The sequence below is a fragment of the Scatophagus argus genome, chromosome 2 (assembly GCF_020382885.2).
Source record: "Scatophagus argus isolate fScaArg1 chromosome 2, fScaArg1.pri, whole genome shotgun sequence".
In the NCBI taxonomy this organism is placed as follows: domain Eukaryota; kingdom Metazoa; phylum Chordata; class Actinopteri; family Scatophagidae; genus Scatophagus; species Scatophagus argus.
In genome coordinates, this window is record NC_058494.1 from 15,349,488 (window position 1) to 15,364,156 (window position 14,669).

At 40.6% G+C, this 14,669-nt stretch overlaps 1 protein-coding gene across 9 annotated transcripts in view; it reads right to left on the reverse strand.

The window, feature by feature from the left end:
- Positions 1 to 14,669, reverse strand: part of camk2d2 (calcium/calmodulin-dependent protein kinase (CaM kinase) II delta 2) — a 34,934-nt gene that overhangs the window by 2,033 nt on the left and 18,232 nt on the right. The window contains exons 4-20 of one of the 9 annotated variants that reach the window (XM_046413089.1): positions 13,995 to 14,049; positions 12,540 to 12,605; positions 11,889 to 11,961; positions 10,743 to 10,845; positions 10,493 to 10,576; positions 10,145 to 10,239; positions 9,272 to 9,394; positions 8,941 to 9,024; positions 8,618 to 8,660; positions 7,431 to 7,468; positions 5,952 to 6,011; positions 4,470 to 4,514; positions 4,007 to 4,055; positions 2,873 to 2,893; positions 2,426 to 2,501; positions 2,248 to 2,342; positions 919 to 1,147 (exon numbers count right to left, since the gene is read on the reverse strand). In XM_046413089.1, the coding sequence (XP_046269045.1) occupies positions 919 to 1,147; positions 2,248 to 2,342; positions 2,426 to 2,501; positions 2,873 to 2,893; positions 4,007 to 4,055; positions 4,470 to 4,514; positions 5,952 to 6,011; positions 7,431 to 7,468; positions 8,618 to 8,660; positions 8,941 to 9,024; positions 9,272 to 9,394; positions 10,145 to 10,239; positions 10,493 to 10,576; positions 10,743 to 10,845; positions 11,889 to 11,961; positions 12,540 to 12,605; positions 13,995 to 14,049 (1,339 nt within the window). Of the gene's footprint in view, positions 1 to 914; positions 1,148 to 2,247; positions 2,343 to 2,425; positions 2,502 to 2,872; positions 2,894 to 4,006; positions 4,056 to 4,469; positions 4,515 to 5,951; positions 6,012 to 7,430; positions 7,472 to 8,617; positions 8,661 to 8,940; positions 9,025 to 9,271; positions 9,395 to 10,144; positions 10,240 to 10,492; positions 10,577 to 10,742; positions 10,846 to 11,888; positions 11,962 to 12,539; positions 12,606 to 13,994; positions 14,050 to 14,669 lie in introns of those variants that run through there. The other 8 variants (XM_046413074.1, XM_046413082.1, XM_046413121.1 and 5 more) reach the window with 8 other exon arrangements.

Consider the following 14,669-nt stretch of genomic DNA (forward strand, 5'->3'; position numbering starts at 1 on the left):
TTGCACAAACAAGCCCATCAGATTTCTTCTCAAGGATGTCTGGGTGTGTACAGCCTGTGCTTAATTAACATCGTGGGTACTTTCCCATCTCTACTGTTGCACTTGTTATGGTGGGACAACTGCAGCAACACATTCAACAACTAGTTAAACTCACTACGAGTGAAAACACCTGCAAGGGTGTGCAGGCTCCATATATGAAAACAAGCTGTCGTTAATGTGACAAGTCACACCTGTGAATTCCATACTGTGACGAACCAATGAGTCTGTCATGACAAAGCTCAGTGATCTTAAATGCTCCACCTTTTCAACTGACTGTTGCTGAACTCCTTCTGCAAACAGCAATCATAGCTTGGCAATTCAAACTTAGTACAGCAGGTCTGTCAACCTTTGGATTTCTCCACATGCTGAAGCAGTGTGCTTACTACATTTTTAGTTCTACCATCAGCTTCAGTTAGCTGGCTACGGCTCATAGTCTGTTGTCATTCTAAGCCTTCAGAAAAAGGAGTCAATTCAGTGTGGTAAATGTAATGCCTTTAAAATAAACTTATATACCATGCTAGCCTGGAAAGCTTTACAGACAGCAATAACTAAGGGACGGGGCTTAGCAACTGGTGAATTCCCTCCTGATTATTCTACTTAAAATACTGGCCTGAAAATCAGTATATCATTATCCTTTCTGGTTTAATGTTTAAAGTCTGTGGCACCTTTGGCTAGTCATAGATGGGTGTAGTTGAGTGTGCACAGATGTGTGCTTGGTTGCACCTGTAACCACAGTGATGTCATATTGTACTGACCACTTCCTACAGCATGTCTGAATTACTATATCAAGGTGAGAAGTTAAACCACTGGAGGTCAGCAAAATCAAGTTCTTTGGCTCCTGTTCAGTTGAGTTGCTGTGTGTTTCATACTGTCTCTTACTGGGAGGGGATGCTGGGCGAGCCAGAGCGATGGAAGTGGATGTTCTGCCACTTGCCATCGCGGCGGTGCCACACACGGGTCTCCTCAGACTGCATGGTGCGGGGCATGCCGGAAGCATCCATGTATTGGGTCAATCGAATATAGGCAATACACGCTGCATTTTCCCCAATTAGGTGCACATGTGGGTTCAAGAGGATGGTGTGCACTGGTTTATTCCCTTTGGACAGGGCTGGAGGGGAGACAAAATGGCTGGTTACAGGGAGCAGGTGTCATTTAATATCATATATTAAATGAACAAAATAGATATAATCCTATGACTTTCCACACTGGGCTGGGAGTAGATTGTTTGGTAAATTCTAAGGCTGCTGCATGACTGTTTGAGGAATGCTAAGTCTCCATGTGTAGATGCCGGATAGCGCACAAGCATAGACTTGCCAAGTGATTGAGGTTTCTAGGACATATCTGGTTTATCTGAACTATTTTTACCCAGACTGAGGACATTCTGCCATTTATAGCAGTCATTATTCCATAGCAATTTTTTTCCTCAGATGTTAGTCCATAATCACAGCCATGACCTTGTAGTGCACCAGCACGAACTGTAAACTGATAAGACTAAATATAGAATAAATGACTATAAAGCATATTGTTCATTTAGCCACTAATGCATTATTTACACACTCTTTCATACAAACAGCATGTTTAGTAATACCCATTTGGTAGTGCTGAGGACCTTTGTTAGTTCCAAAATGTTGATATCAATACAAATATTTACATTCTATATTGTTTCATCACTACCAATTAATTCGAAGCAACGAAGCAATTTTCCAGGCCATTTAATTGAACAAACAAGCTTTCCTAGGGAAAATTCAAACAGCAATATTTTTTTCCCATCATGCTTTACATCGTGAGAAAATGACCATTCAGCACATCCTGTCAATGTAATTAAGCATGCTTATAAATCATCTTCTGAGCAGCTGCAAAAACATGAAGAAAACTGTGTCACTGAAGAATGCATGACCCTTAATCCTTCCACGAAACAATTTTTTTCAGTGTTTTCAGTTGTTTGGGTGCAGAGCCAGCTGGCTACTCGCAGCTTTTGGAGCAACCCCAGACCCATGGCTACTGCATATTTAAACTGCTGAAGACAACAGTAGCCCAAACAAGCATTTCACATTATAACAAATTCTCTCTCAACTGGAAGATTATGTTGGTACTATGATTATGATCTATTTATGTAAAATGTGACAGTTTCAGGCCATATACAACTGCATTGATGATGTGTGAAACTTTGCTTTTTGACAACTTTACGATTAATGCTTCTGAACTCACCGTTCTCAAAGTAAAAGCGATGGAAGTCATGTCCTTCAACCAGATTGCCCAGGGCCTCTGGTTCAAATGAAGTTAAACCAGGATCACAAATCTTCCTGTTAGACCAAAAACATACAGTAAGCAAATGATTGCAGCCAGTTAGATGTTAATGCATGAATTCAGAGAGGAATAAACTTACGCATAAGCCTCAAAGTCTCCATTGTTGATAGATTCAATCAGCTGCTCAGTGACTTTGATAATCTCCTGTTTGCGGGCTGTAACACACGATCACAGGATATCATCAACCTCACAATTTGATCTGATCACAATCTGACAAGATGTTACTGTATTTCAGGCAAATATAGGTCCGAGTAGATAGATAAAGGAAATCTGACATCAAATCAGCTTCAAATGGGTTCTAGTCTACAAATTAACAGGATTTCAACGTCATTAGAAATGGAAGGCGCCCAAAAAAGTTTTTCACAAAATTGTTTTTATTTAATATCTGAGTAACGAAACAACAAGAAAGCCTCCCATGACTAATAGTGATATCAGGCAGGAAAATGCAGGATGGCACGACAAACCAATGCTCAGATGCAAGTATTGGATACAAAAGCAGTTTTAACTGAGTAATGTTGACAGTTACCTTTATTGTTATTGGTGCAGGCTGGGGGATATTGAAAAAATTACTTAATATGTGCAACAAAAAGACATGTTAGATAGTAAAGAATTATAAAAATCAGTACTTTATTCCACTGCCTTCACAGCCATAAGCTACAACACTTTGTGTGTACATGAGTGTCTATACGAGTCAGCTTATTACTGCATGAATCATTGTTTGGGTAAGTCAGAACAGAAGGCAAAGAAAGGAGTGAGAACAGCGTCTGTATCTACAAGACATAAATATACAGCAGGGGAGCATCTTCCTGAATTCAAATATAACACAATAAATCAGGAACAGATATTCAGGGGTCAAAAACAGATGTTTGAGTTCACTGGAGAGGCGATAATCAGTGCGGCTTAAGGACCAATAATCTTAAACACCCACTTATGTAAGCCAGGGAAGTGATTTGAACATCAGGAGCACAGGATTTGAGACACAGAGCACTTTCCTGCAGTGAAGATTGGGTAACAAGAGGGGAACAAAACAGGGCAATTCTCCCCTACTGTGGAGGCACTTACTCTGAACTGAGGAGGTGGGAGTCTGCCTTGAATCAGACATCTGTGAGGAACGGCTCTTAGAGCTCAAGATACCGCTCACTAAGCTGCCCAGACGAAGGGCTGTCAGAGATTGTACGGATGGATGTGTGAATGGGTGTCAAGATAAGGGTTGTTTAGGGCATACAGTATATTGGAAAACAGGATTGGAAATAAGGGAGAAAAAATTCACATTTTCAGCATAAAAAAGGGGAAAAAAGAGTAGAAATGAGACAAATTTAATAATGACAACATAAAAAGATATCAAAAAAAAGAACTGAAACTGAAAGCCATCAGTTTTAACCAATTCCAGCATCAATCTCAGACATAAGATGAGAGAAAGCTGAGGATGCGGGGAGGGCAGAACAGAAAAAGAATGGGGTGGACTGCAGTTTGCAAGAAAGGTTGACAGCCAAAAGGGGGGGTTCAGTAGATAACTTGCTGTGTATTTTAACTGAACTACAAAATAGAATAAAGAAAAGCAGACTCAGGGAGTGATCAGTTAGATCAGTGATAACGATGAGGACTAACTGTAGGGGGGGCTGTAAATGGGTAAATCAGGTAAAAACATAAATTTCCATACCTTTTACATCCTCATCCTCTATAGTGGTGTTGGCACTCTCAATGGACTCCTGACAAAGAATGACAGACCATAAATACATGTACCAATAATGATCTAGTATAATTTATATTTGTATCACTGAGTGTTGAAATAAAAAGTTTCAAATGCAAATAAAAAGATTTCACCATAATAAGTATTTTCCATTGCAATATAGCAAAAACAAGAGGATAGATGACATGCAACAAAGGTCTCCGGCTGAGCTTGAACCATGGATGTTGTGACAACATGGTTATGATCTTTCACCTCTAGGCCACCAGATGCCCCATTGAATATAATAATTTACTGCTGATTATATAACAATTACACAATACAACATAAGAGATTGGTGGAGGGATGTACTACAACTACTACTTTGTAATGTTAATTGTAATTATGAAAAGAACAGGTGCATCAAAAAAAGAAGATGGTAGTTTTGTTCTAATACCTTATTTCCATCCACAGGGTTGTGGATCACAGTAGTCTGTGGTTCCTAAAGAGAAAAAAACATAACAGAGAATTTGTGGGAAGAAACAACAGGAGAAGGCCAGAAAAGGAATGATGGCACAAGAATTGTATCTTCAAAATTTGAAGGCAGAGAAGGTGGTCTATCACTTATATGCATCTCATTTTGATCTATCTATCTAATTACTAAAATTAAAAAATACTATAAACCTATTTATCACAATGTAGCTGATATCAAATAAAATATAAAACTCTTCCATTCCCCATGCCCACTTGTTTTTCTTTTCTTCATGCTTTCATTTCCCTTCCGGTATGCCATTGTTGCCCAGTGTCTTTTTCTGCATCTACTTTTCTATCATCAGCCCTCACCAGAGTCCTGCCTCGGTAATCAGATGTCTGGGCTTTTGTGGAATCGATCCTGATGACCAGCTCAGTCCTTCTAATCGCTCACCCTGATTACAGTAGATTATAACATCATCAGCCCGCATCTGTGTGCGTGTGTGTGTGTGTGTGTGTGTGCATAGTAATGGAGAGAGAAAGGAGGATAGAAATACAGAGAGAGAGAGAGAGAGAGAGAGAGAGAGAGAGAGAAGAAAGAGACAGCTACCACGTGCCTGTGTTCATGCATAATCATCTTGACAGCAAGTGAGGGAACAGAAAGACTTTGACATCATGCAGAGCAGCAGTCATGTGGCCTGGCGTAGACGGCCTGTCAGCAGGCACCATGCGCAAGTCAATGAGTGACGGCCGAATCGCTTGAGAATGTAGCATCATAATTAGCCCAAGGAGATGGCATCCTTGCACTCCAGCCATGCACAGGCAAACTAAATCTCACGTCTTTGCTACTTGATAGCATTTTATTATCAAACGCAGAACTGATAGCATTCAAGTAGTCATGGGAGGAGCACATGCATGGTGAAGGTGTGTAAAGAGGATCTCGTAGGGGGGGAGGTAGAGGTTGACCCTATTTACGTATTCAAAATTACACTAGTCATGTGTGTAAAGGCTTATTGTTTCAGCCCAACATTAACAATATACAGATCCAGCAAAAACCAAACTGTCCAAGCTCTATATGCCCCATGCATGCTCTGCTAATTTAGATGAATGAATGAGCACATCATTCTGAATTATGAGCAGTTTATCTTTCATGGTCATCTGTATCAAATATGCTGGAGTTGGGACATGCTGCGCAGCCACAAAAGCTTTTACACATTGTTTCATTCAGGGATAGCCTATAGTTGAGCTACACGTCTTTTTAACCCCATGTGACCACCCATTATGTTTTGTGTATTGTTATGCACCCAGTTAAGCCTTTAAATCTTATCAGGTTGAGATCAAACAACAATAAGATCTGACCCTGTGTGAAAGGGTGCACCTATACCTCCTCCACAGTGGGGTGTGAGGTGGGGAGGTGTAGCAGTTTAGTGGATGAAGGCGCAGGTGGTGTGAGGTTGTGTGTGTATACCAGCGCAGGGGCAGGGCCAGTGTCTTTAGGACTGGTCACTGTGTTGGCTTTGTTGTTGACCTGCAGGGGGCAGTGTAGAGGGGACATGACACACATACACTCTTTGTTGCACACACACACACACACACACACTCACAAGCACACACACGCTCTCTGACTATCGTCCATTCCAAGGAGATCATCCCAACTCGTGTCGCAAAGAGCTGATTTTAATGTTAAACTGTTTCCAAACAAGACCTCTTATTAACCAAGACCTCTGAGTATTTTATAGACCCCGCTTGGGCAGGAAGGCATGAAAAGCTCCACTTTAGATAGAAGAAAATGCACAAGAGGTCAGTTAAACCGGCAGGTGGTAAAGGCAGGGGAAAAACTATTTGAAGCAGTTGGAGGAAGCTATTTATGTTCCTCAAACACAAATTTTAAACTGGAAACAAATTTTCATTGAAATCTAATCGGCTAGGTTTAGGAGAATGCAAAAGAGGCTGTTAGTAACAGCATGGGGAGAGATAAGGTAGTAACAAGCAAGAAAATATTCATTCATTCATCAGCCAATAATAAAATAGGAAACAATGCCAACAAACCTTCCTTCACATTAAAACTTTCCTATCCATATGAGTGTAGACATGTATTTGTCCAACCATCTATTGAAGCACGAAGTACAAATATTGAAGTACAAAAATGAATAATGAACAGATGAGTAACCCATGAGAAATACATTTAGTATATGTTTTTTCTATATTCAAGAAACCTACTATATGGTCAGCAATTCTAACTACAGACATGTCCCTTCACTTTTCACTCTAATGTCTATGAGGATTAATTGTGTTTTTATTTTCATTTGGGGTCATATGTATAAGGGTTAAACTCCTTGGAATGGATCCTGTAGCATGACATACTGTAGGCCTGAGTAGAACCCAAACACAGTGACACTGATTCAAATAATATATGCAGAGGTCCAATCTCAAATCAACACTTACTTATATGTAAACACAGAATTTCAGTGAAATAAAATTCCTGACTTTGTATGTGCATGCAGATGTGCGCACAAGCATGTGCCATATACTTCTGCATCAAGTGTGAATTTCAGATTGGGCCCCAAGCACAGAGAGAAACTAGGAAAGAGAACATCAGGGGCTCTATGGTAAAGATTAAGTGACAGTGGAAGATGTGAGACATGGTCTATTCAGGAAATACAGACAAGATGAGGCAATAGAAAACCAGTGTTTTTAAAAACATCTGAAAAAAGCAGAAACATAACTCACATACAGACAATGTGGTTTACTGTGTCACAAGAACAACTGTGAAATCAAGCTAATAAATAACAACTGTTGCCCACTGCTTAGAGTGACTGTCCCTGAATGATGATGCTGTTAAGTGCACAATGCATAATAATTATCCCAAAGAGACCTCAGAAACTGAACGTTCCAACAGACTAATGCAAGTAACTACGCATTTCCATCACTGTGCAAAGCAACTCACCTTGACGCCGTCTGCTTTCTTGTTGAGCAAACTCTTGGCTGCTGCAGAAGGGAAGAAAGAGACACCACTTCAGCATGAGAGTTCACTAGCTCAGTCCTGAGGCTACACTAACATGCAGCAAGCATATCAGTCAACTGTGCTTATCTTCAAATTCCAGGTGAAAAATCCAGCTGCAAAATCCATAATGCAATGCAACAGATTCTGAGAAAGGCTTCATCATTTATGTAAGGTTGTTCTCCTGCTACATACTAACTGACATGTGAAGGGCTGAGGGGTGGGTGGTGTATATTTAGCAGGTGATGAAAGGGATAATGTTCCCATCTCTAACAGACTCACACAACATTCTTAAAATTGACATTTGCACACATACTCATGCACCAGGAGCACCCACACATCCCACAATTCCACCGCTCTTCTCTCCTTGTATTTCTCATGAAGTAAAAATAATCCAGACACTAGATTGCTTTCACAGTGCATGCTGCATCCCTGTCTAAATTTCATACTGGTCTCTTATTGCAAGCGTGAGGTTCAATATTGTTGTTTTGAATACCAAACACCTCATTTTCATGCATATGTGAGTGGATATTATTAGAGGCCTAAGTAAGGCCTAAATATCATTATTTTTTATTGGGCCCACCCAAACTCTTACCTCAAATGGAAACCACAATCCAAACAAAAGAAGGAAAGAAAATTGAAAAAGGAAGAAAATGATGAATAATAAGAGACACAAATGCACTAATGCATTTTACTGTAGAATGAAGAGAGAAAGTAGGCTAGTAAGATCCTGAGAAAACAGCAATAGGTCAAAAGAAAAATGGGCAAAAAAATATGATGGAGTGCAAAACAGAGAGAGGGTGAAAGAGCAACAGCTATAGAGATAAAGAGAGATGACAGTTCACCAGTGGCACCTTTCTGGCAAGATGATCCTTGTTCTATGAAGAAACAGATCTAAGGCATTCAGAATTCAATTAAAAGCCTAAAGATTGACTGCATATTGTACCTATTTTGTAGTGCCTCTGATCTGTTTTCCTCTTGACTAGAAGATGTTTTTTTATGTGCACTAAACCAAACCACATGTAATATTAAAGGCTAAGGATAATTTCCAACCTTTTTTTTTTGGATTAATGTTTTAGCTTTAAGATATGTTCAGGTAACCAGGTCTGGACACCAGGCCGAGCAAGACATACCTGAGAAGTTTCTTGTGACCAGCAAAGTGGTCAATATGGCGCCCTGCAGTGATAGAAAAGAAGTAAAGGAGGTAATGATGATGGAAGGGAGAGAGGGAGGAAGGAAGGAAGGAAGGAAGAGACAGAAATAGGAAGACTGATTAAAAGGTTACAGCAAGAAAGAGGAGCACAGCAGAATGGCAACTTGAAGGTTTTAGAGAGAAAGTCATCATTTTTAAGTTACCCTGAGAAGTCTTGAGTGAGGAAGCTAGGGGGCTGGGCAGAACTGGCTGGATGGATTGTTCTACATAAATAGAAACATGAAGGATTGCCAGAAATCTCACCTTGAGTTTCCTCCTGGCATTGAATTTCTTCAGGCACTCCACAGTTTCCTGCCTGTGCATCATGGAAGCTACAGTGGATCGTTGCTGCAGGAAGAAGATGAGATGATTTCAGGATTAGGAGAGAATAAAAACAATGGATGTGAGGAATGTCTGATTGTGAAAAACTGTGTGAGATTCAGCAAGTTGAATCTGATGGCATGGCTGATGCTACTGAGGTATTCTGTTAGCAATATCACTCTTAGTGTGTGGCTCTCTCTTTCTGTGTCTGCATCTGCTTATCTGTCTATGTGTGTGGTCTACATTCGTGTGTGTGTATGTGTGCGATACATACGCAGATCCAGGGGTGTTTGAGGGCCTCTGCAGCAGTGATGCGCTTGCTGGGGTTGATGGTTAGCATCTTGTTGATCAGATCTTTGGCCTCAGGAGTTACAGTATCCCACTCTGGGGATGGGAACTGTCAAAAACAAGTATAAGAGTATTATATGCTCATGATACAGACAGAGCTAATAAGACAAACTATAGCATCACATATTGTTTTTGTGGCAAAGTAAATGGGTGAAAAGACAGAAGTAAAACAAATACCCTCTGAAGAAATGACACAACCAAAAACTGAATACGTATGTCTAATCATTGCATGTGAGTGTGTGTTAGAGGTGCCCCTTTTTCTTTTATCATTTTCATTTAATTTAAACACAGCTAAAAAATAAGAGGCAAAAGAATTGTGATTTTCTCTACAAGGTTTAAAACATAACGCAATTTGAGATGACACAAACATTTGCTTTTCTTCATGCGATGGGGTCAGTGTATGCAGATGTTCCTTTCAAATCAAAGGGAAAAAAAAATAAAATCTATGATTGTTAACGATGTGTCCAAATTCAAAATTAACAGTGGAGGAAAGAAGGGAGACATGCTGAACAACAGTCATGACACTGAATCATCTGAGAAGGAACCATACATGGCAAAATCATGGATAACCATAAGGCTGCTTGTCCAAGTTTAAAAATGCCACTGCCTTATGGTAATGTTGCCATGACAACATGTCTGTTACCGACAGAACAGAACCATGTTAATTCTACATATGTTTTTAGAATTGGGATAGGTTTGTCGCATTTCACTTCACTTCATTCAAACTAATTACATATCAATTTTTATTTGTTCTAACTTTTTTTCACTGACAGCCCTATTTTTTTTTCTGTGTGCTTACATCATAGGCCCCAGCCTTGATTTGCTGGTAAAGGCGGTGTTGGTCCTCATCCCAGAAGGGAGGGTAGCCCACCAACAGGATGTATAAAATCACACCTGGAAGGAAGTGACATGGCAAGCTGAGCATGTTAACAGAAAAAGCCAATATACTGTAGTAATTTATATTGATATAACCTATACTGCTCCTCAACAAAAAAAATTCACTCACTTAACACTGAAGAAAACGCCTGAGAAAACATAGAGCAGCAGTGCTGGTGCAAAACCATAGATAAAAGCCGTAGGCAGAGGCTTTAGCATCAAGTTAATTCAAATATTCGCAGTTGGAGAATTTGAACGTTATGTTATTTACCACAGGCCCACATGTCCACAGGTTTTCCATATGGGTCTTTTCTCAGAACCTCCGGAGACAAGTATCCCGGGGTGCCGGCAAAACCTGGAGGAGTAATATGGAGGAATGGAGATGTGGAATGGTAGGCAGGAGGGGGGGAATTCAGTGACCAGGCTGCTCAACAAACTGAATGAGTGACTGACTGATCGACTGATTGGTTGGTTGTTGGACCAACTGATTCAGGCTGAAAAATGGATGGATGAATACTCACCAAACCATGCCTGCTGGTCCCCCTGCACCTCGATAGCCAGCCCAAAGTCAGCCAACTTGACCGCCGCCCCCTTCAGCTTACTGGCCAATAGAAGGTTCTCAGGCTGGGGGGGGCGGAGTCAAACAGGTTAGAGGTGAGAGGTCACACGCTCTGGGAACAAGCTGCCCAGACACAGATCTAAAATCAGATTAGCTAAACCAAATCCTAATCTAAACAGTTAGGAGTCAACGATGCTAAACTGCTCTTAAATCAGTGTCTGAGGCAACTCCCTTTCTGCCACACAAATGACAGAGGAACACAAATGTGTACGGGACCAAATCTCTACATGACAATGGACATTTTCCACACTGGAGCTGTGGACTTGCTCCCTCAGGCTCATGGATTCTGAGAGGGTGAATTGTTAGCAGAAAGGACATGCTAGTAGACAACATCATTAATCCACTGTTAAAATCCATGAGTGGGAACAAAGAGCACACTGCAGGGAGAAGGATGCAGGAGGGAGGTGTGGTGTAACAGAAGACGTGGGTGTAAAAACAAATGACTCAACCACATATGGGTAACGAAAAACACACACTGCACGCTAATACAATTTAGCTCAATAATAAATATATATGCAATCCCCCGGCAAGCACACGTACACGCACACACACGTGGTAACAGGTGCAGAAAGGTCTTTGCTAACCTAAGGCCAGTTAGCCAGTGTGCTCTACTGAATAATACATTTCCTAACATTTAGAGACTCTAAACACAGACAGCAGACTTGCGACTCAACAGGACACTAACTGACAGCTGGACAAATCTACATAATTATTTACATAAAGATGAATAAATCCTCCTGATTATGAAATATCTAAAAACTGAAAATGACTTCAGCAAAGGACAACTCCCCTAATAAAGTCAATGAATTGAAAAATCTCTTTTTCCTTCTCAGTATTTTTTACAGTACAGTTACATCTTTCACAATTCACAAGGTCACAAGGGTCAATTTCACAAAGGTCAAATCAGTTGCAAAGTTTTTAGGGCCTCTACAAGGAAAAAACGAATAATGTCGCAATTAAAAAGAGTAAAGACTATGAGGGGAGTGTCACTGGGTCTTTCTGAACATTGCCGTCTGTTGTACAGAGCCACGGCTGCAGCCATACAAACCTTCAGATCCCTGTGGACAATCCCATTAACATGGCAGTGATGGACACTCTCGAGGATCTGCTGTATGCAGTGACTTAAGACAGGAGAGTAATAAACGAGTGCAGGATTGTGATGGAGCAAATGGGAGGAAAGACAGAAAAGCAAAGAAGAAAAGGAAAGCAAGAAGGGGAGAGAAGAGAAGATAAGGGTAATTAACTGAAGGGAAGAGGAGAGGAAACAATCCCTTAACAAGGTATCATATGTCCCTCTGATGAGATTTCTGCTGCTTTCTTGACAGATGACATTAAGTCACATGAAGGTAAGTCATTTTTCACAAGACCTGATGCATAACACTGGAAAAACCAAAGCTACGCAGTGTCCATGACAAGAAAACACACAATACACACACACACTATCTTTGACTTTCTCTGTCTCTCTGGGGAGGTACTATTTCAGCCTAAAGCTGAAAGTGTAAGGTGGGTTGTGTATGATTAATACCGCAGGCTGTATGTCGTTAATCACTTTTATAAATAACTCTATGAGATGCCTCAGAGAGAAGGCAGCTGTATCGCACCTCTTAGATGACAATATGTGAAACACACTAATATATACACACCAGTAATAGACAGAGAAACACAACGGCTGCTGTGCAAAGGAATCTGTGTGTGTTACCTGGCATCAGCCTCACTGTAGTACTCCCTGGCTACAATGTCCTCAAACAGCTCTCCTCCTGTCACCCTGTGGAGAGACATAGAGAACATTACAGTACACCTCTATCTGTGTCAGCAGCTGAAACGCAATCATTCATTCATTTTAAACTGTTGTCAATGCCACATTCCTGCCTCATGTATTTACACACTCACAAATAATTAGCTAAAGCTTGCACAAGAGTGTTTAGGGCTTATAAGGGCTTGTAAGAGCTTTCTAAAAACACACCCTTAGGCTACCACACACACATGCAGGAGAGTGGATATAGGTCAGGAGGATGTTGTAGCAGCTCCTCAGAAGTTCGAACTTGGCCTACTTACAATGTATATATATACAGTATATATACGGATATAGCAGTATAGAATATGGATGGATGATATAGATATATATAGATAGATAGATATAAATCCCTCTATCTGGGGTGGTGTGTGTCTTCCTCAAGCTCAGATCGTCTACCAGAGGCCTGGGAGGTTCTGCGCAGTATCTTAGCTGCTGTACCTGGAATCTGCTGGAGCCACTCTTTCAGTTTGGGGGTCACAGCCCCATTTTACTCTCCACATCTTTTCTAGCTCCTCTTTCAGCCCTTGGTATTTTTTGAGCTTCTCGTGTTCCTTCTTCTTGATGGTGCCGTCACTTGGAATCGCTATGTCTATCACTACTGCCTTCTTCTGTTGCTTGTCAACCACCGCAATGTCTGGCTGGTTCACAATCACCATTTTGCCAGTCTGGATGTGGAAGTCCCAAAGCATCTCAGTGTGGTCATTCTCAATCGGAAGATGACTTCCATTCTGACCTTGGGACTTCCAGCCCATACTCACTGCAGATGTTCCTGTATACTTTGCCAGCCACTTCGTTACATCGTACACTGTTCCTGCCTGCATGTTACACCTGGACCTTGGTATGTGCTGAATTATATCAGGGGAATCTTTGCACAGCCTGCCCCTGGGGTCCTGTTTGGTGTGGTAGACCCCTCCCTCTATTTCTTTTGTACTGAGTGCCTGTTCTTGTGCTGCCGTGATTAGTGCTTCTGAGCTGTCCTTCAGTCCGGCCACTTCCAGCCATTTGTAGGATACAGGATTTCCCCCCCACTCCAGACTGCAGGAATATTACAAGTTAACTCTAAAACACATTTATTTTTCATGTGTTTCGATATTATAAAAATTAAATGAATAATACCTACATTTACAAAGAACTGTAAGTTAAGTTTAACATATTACTTGATAGTTATGTTATATTTCATGATGCAACAGTAGCTTCCTGTTTAGGCCTACATGCCTGGTTTCTTTGGATATTTTTATGTGCAGTGTTAACGCAATACATATAGATAAGCAAGAAGGGAAAGTAGAACAAAACAAAACATGAGATTGCTCAGTTGACTGCAAGTTACAGATTATGCAGGTATGAGAGTCTATTACTCACAGATCAAACACCAGATAGTGGAAACCCTCTTCTGATATGCTGTCATGAAGTCGGACTGTGAAGGAGATTTGACAGAAATACACAAACACACCAACACAGGACAGAAAAGGAAGAGAGACGGAGGGAGAAGCCAAAAGAAACAGAATGCAGTTAACACCTCAATACTGATACTGCCAATACTCATTAACATTATTATTGTAGTGTTGTGAGTCAGGTGGTAAGCAAATAACCAATGTGAGGTATTAAATGTTAATCAAGTAGCAAAATGAGTTTGCAGTGCATAATATAATCTACTGCCACAATGTGTTGATTCATTCAGCCACCTTCCCTACAACCTCTGTGATTAGATGAAACCTTTGAAAACATCTAGGACTCATATGAGTCTCATTATGATGAAGACAGCTAACTATATATATGAAAGTATTGGTTTATGAAATGGGCTGTTGCCTCGAGTACTCATTAAATAAAACATCTCGACAACTCCAGTAAGAAATCGGGACTCACACAATTAGCCTTATAGCATTTATATCAGGGAAACGGGTCATGAATTCTGCACTATTGTTTTGACATCAGGACTTGGATATGCGGTTCAACTCGTATTAGAAAGAAAAATATATTATAAATATATATGGATATGAATATATATGGATAGTAATGCTGGTTGTTAAACTCTGA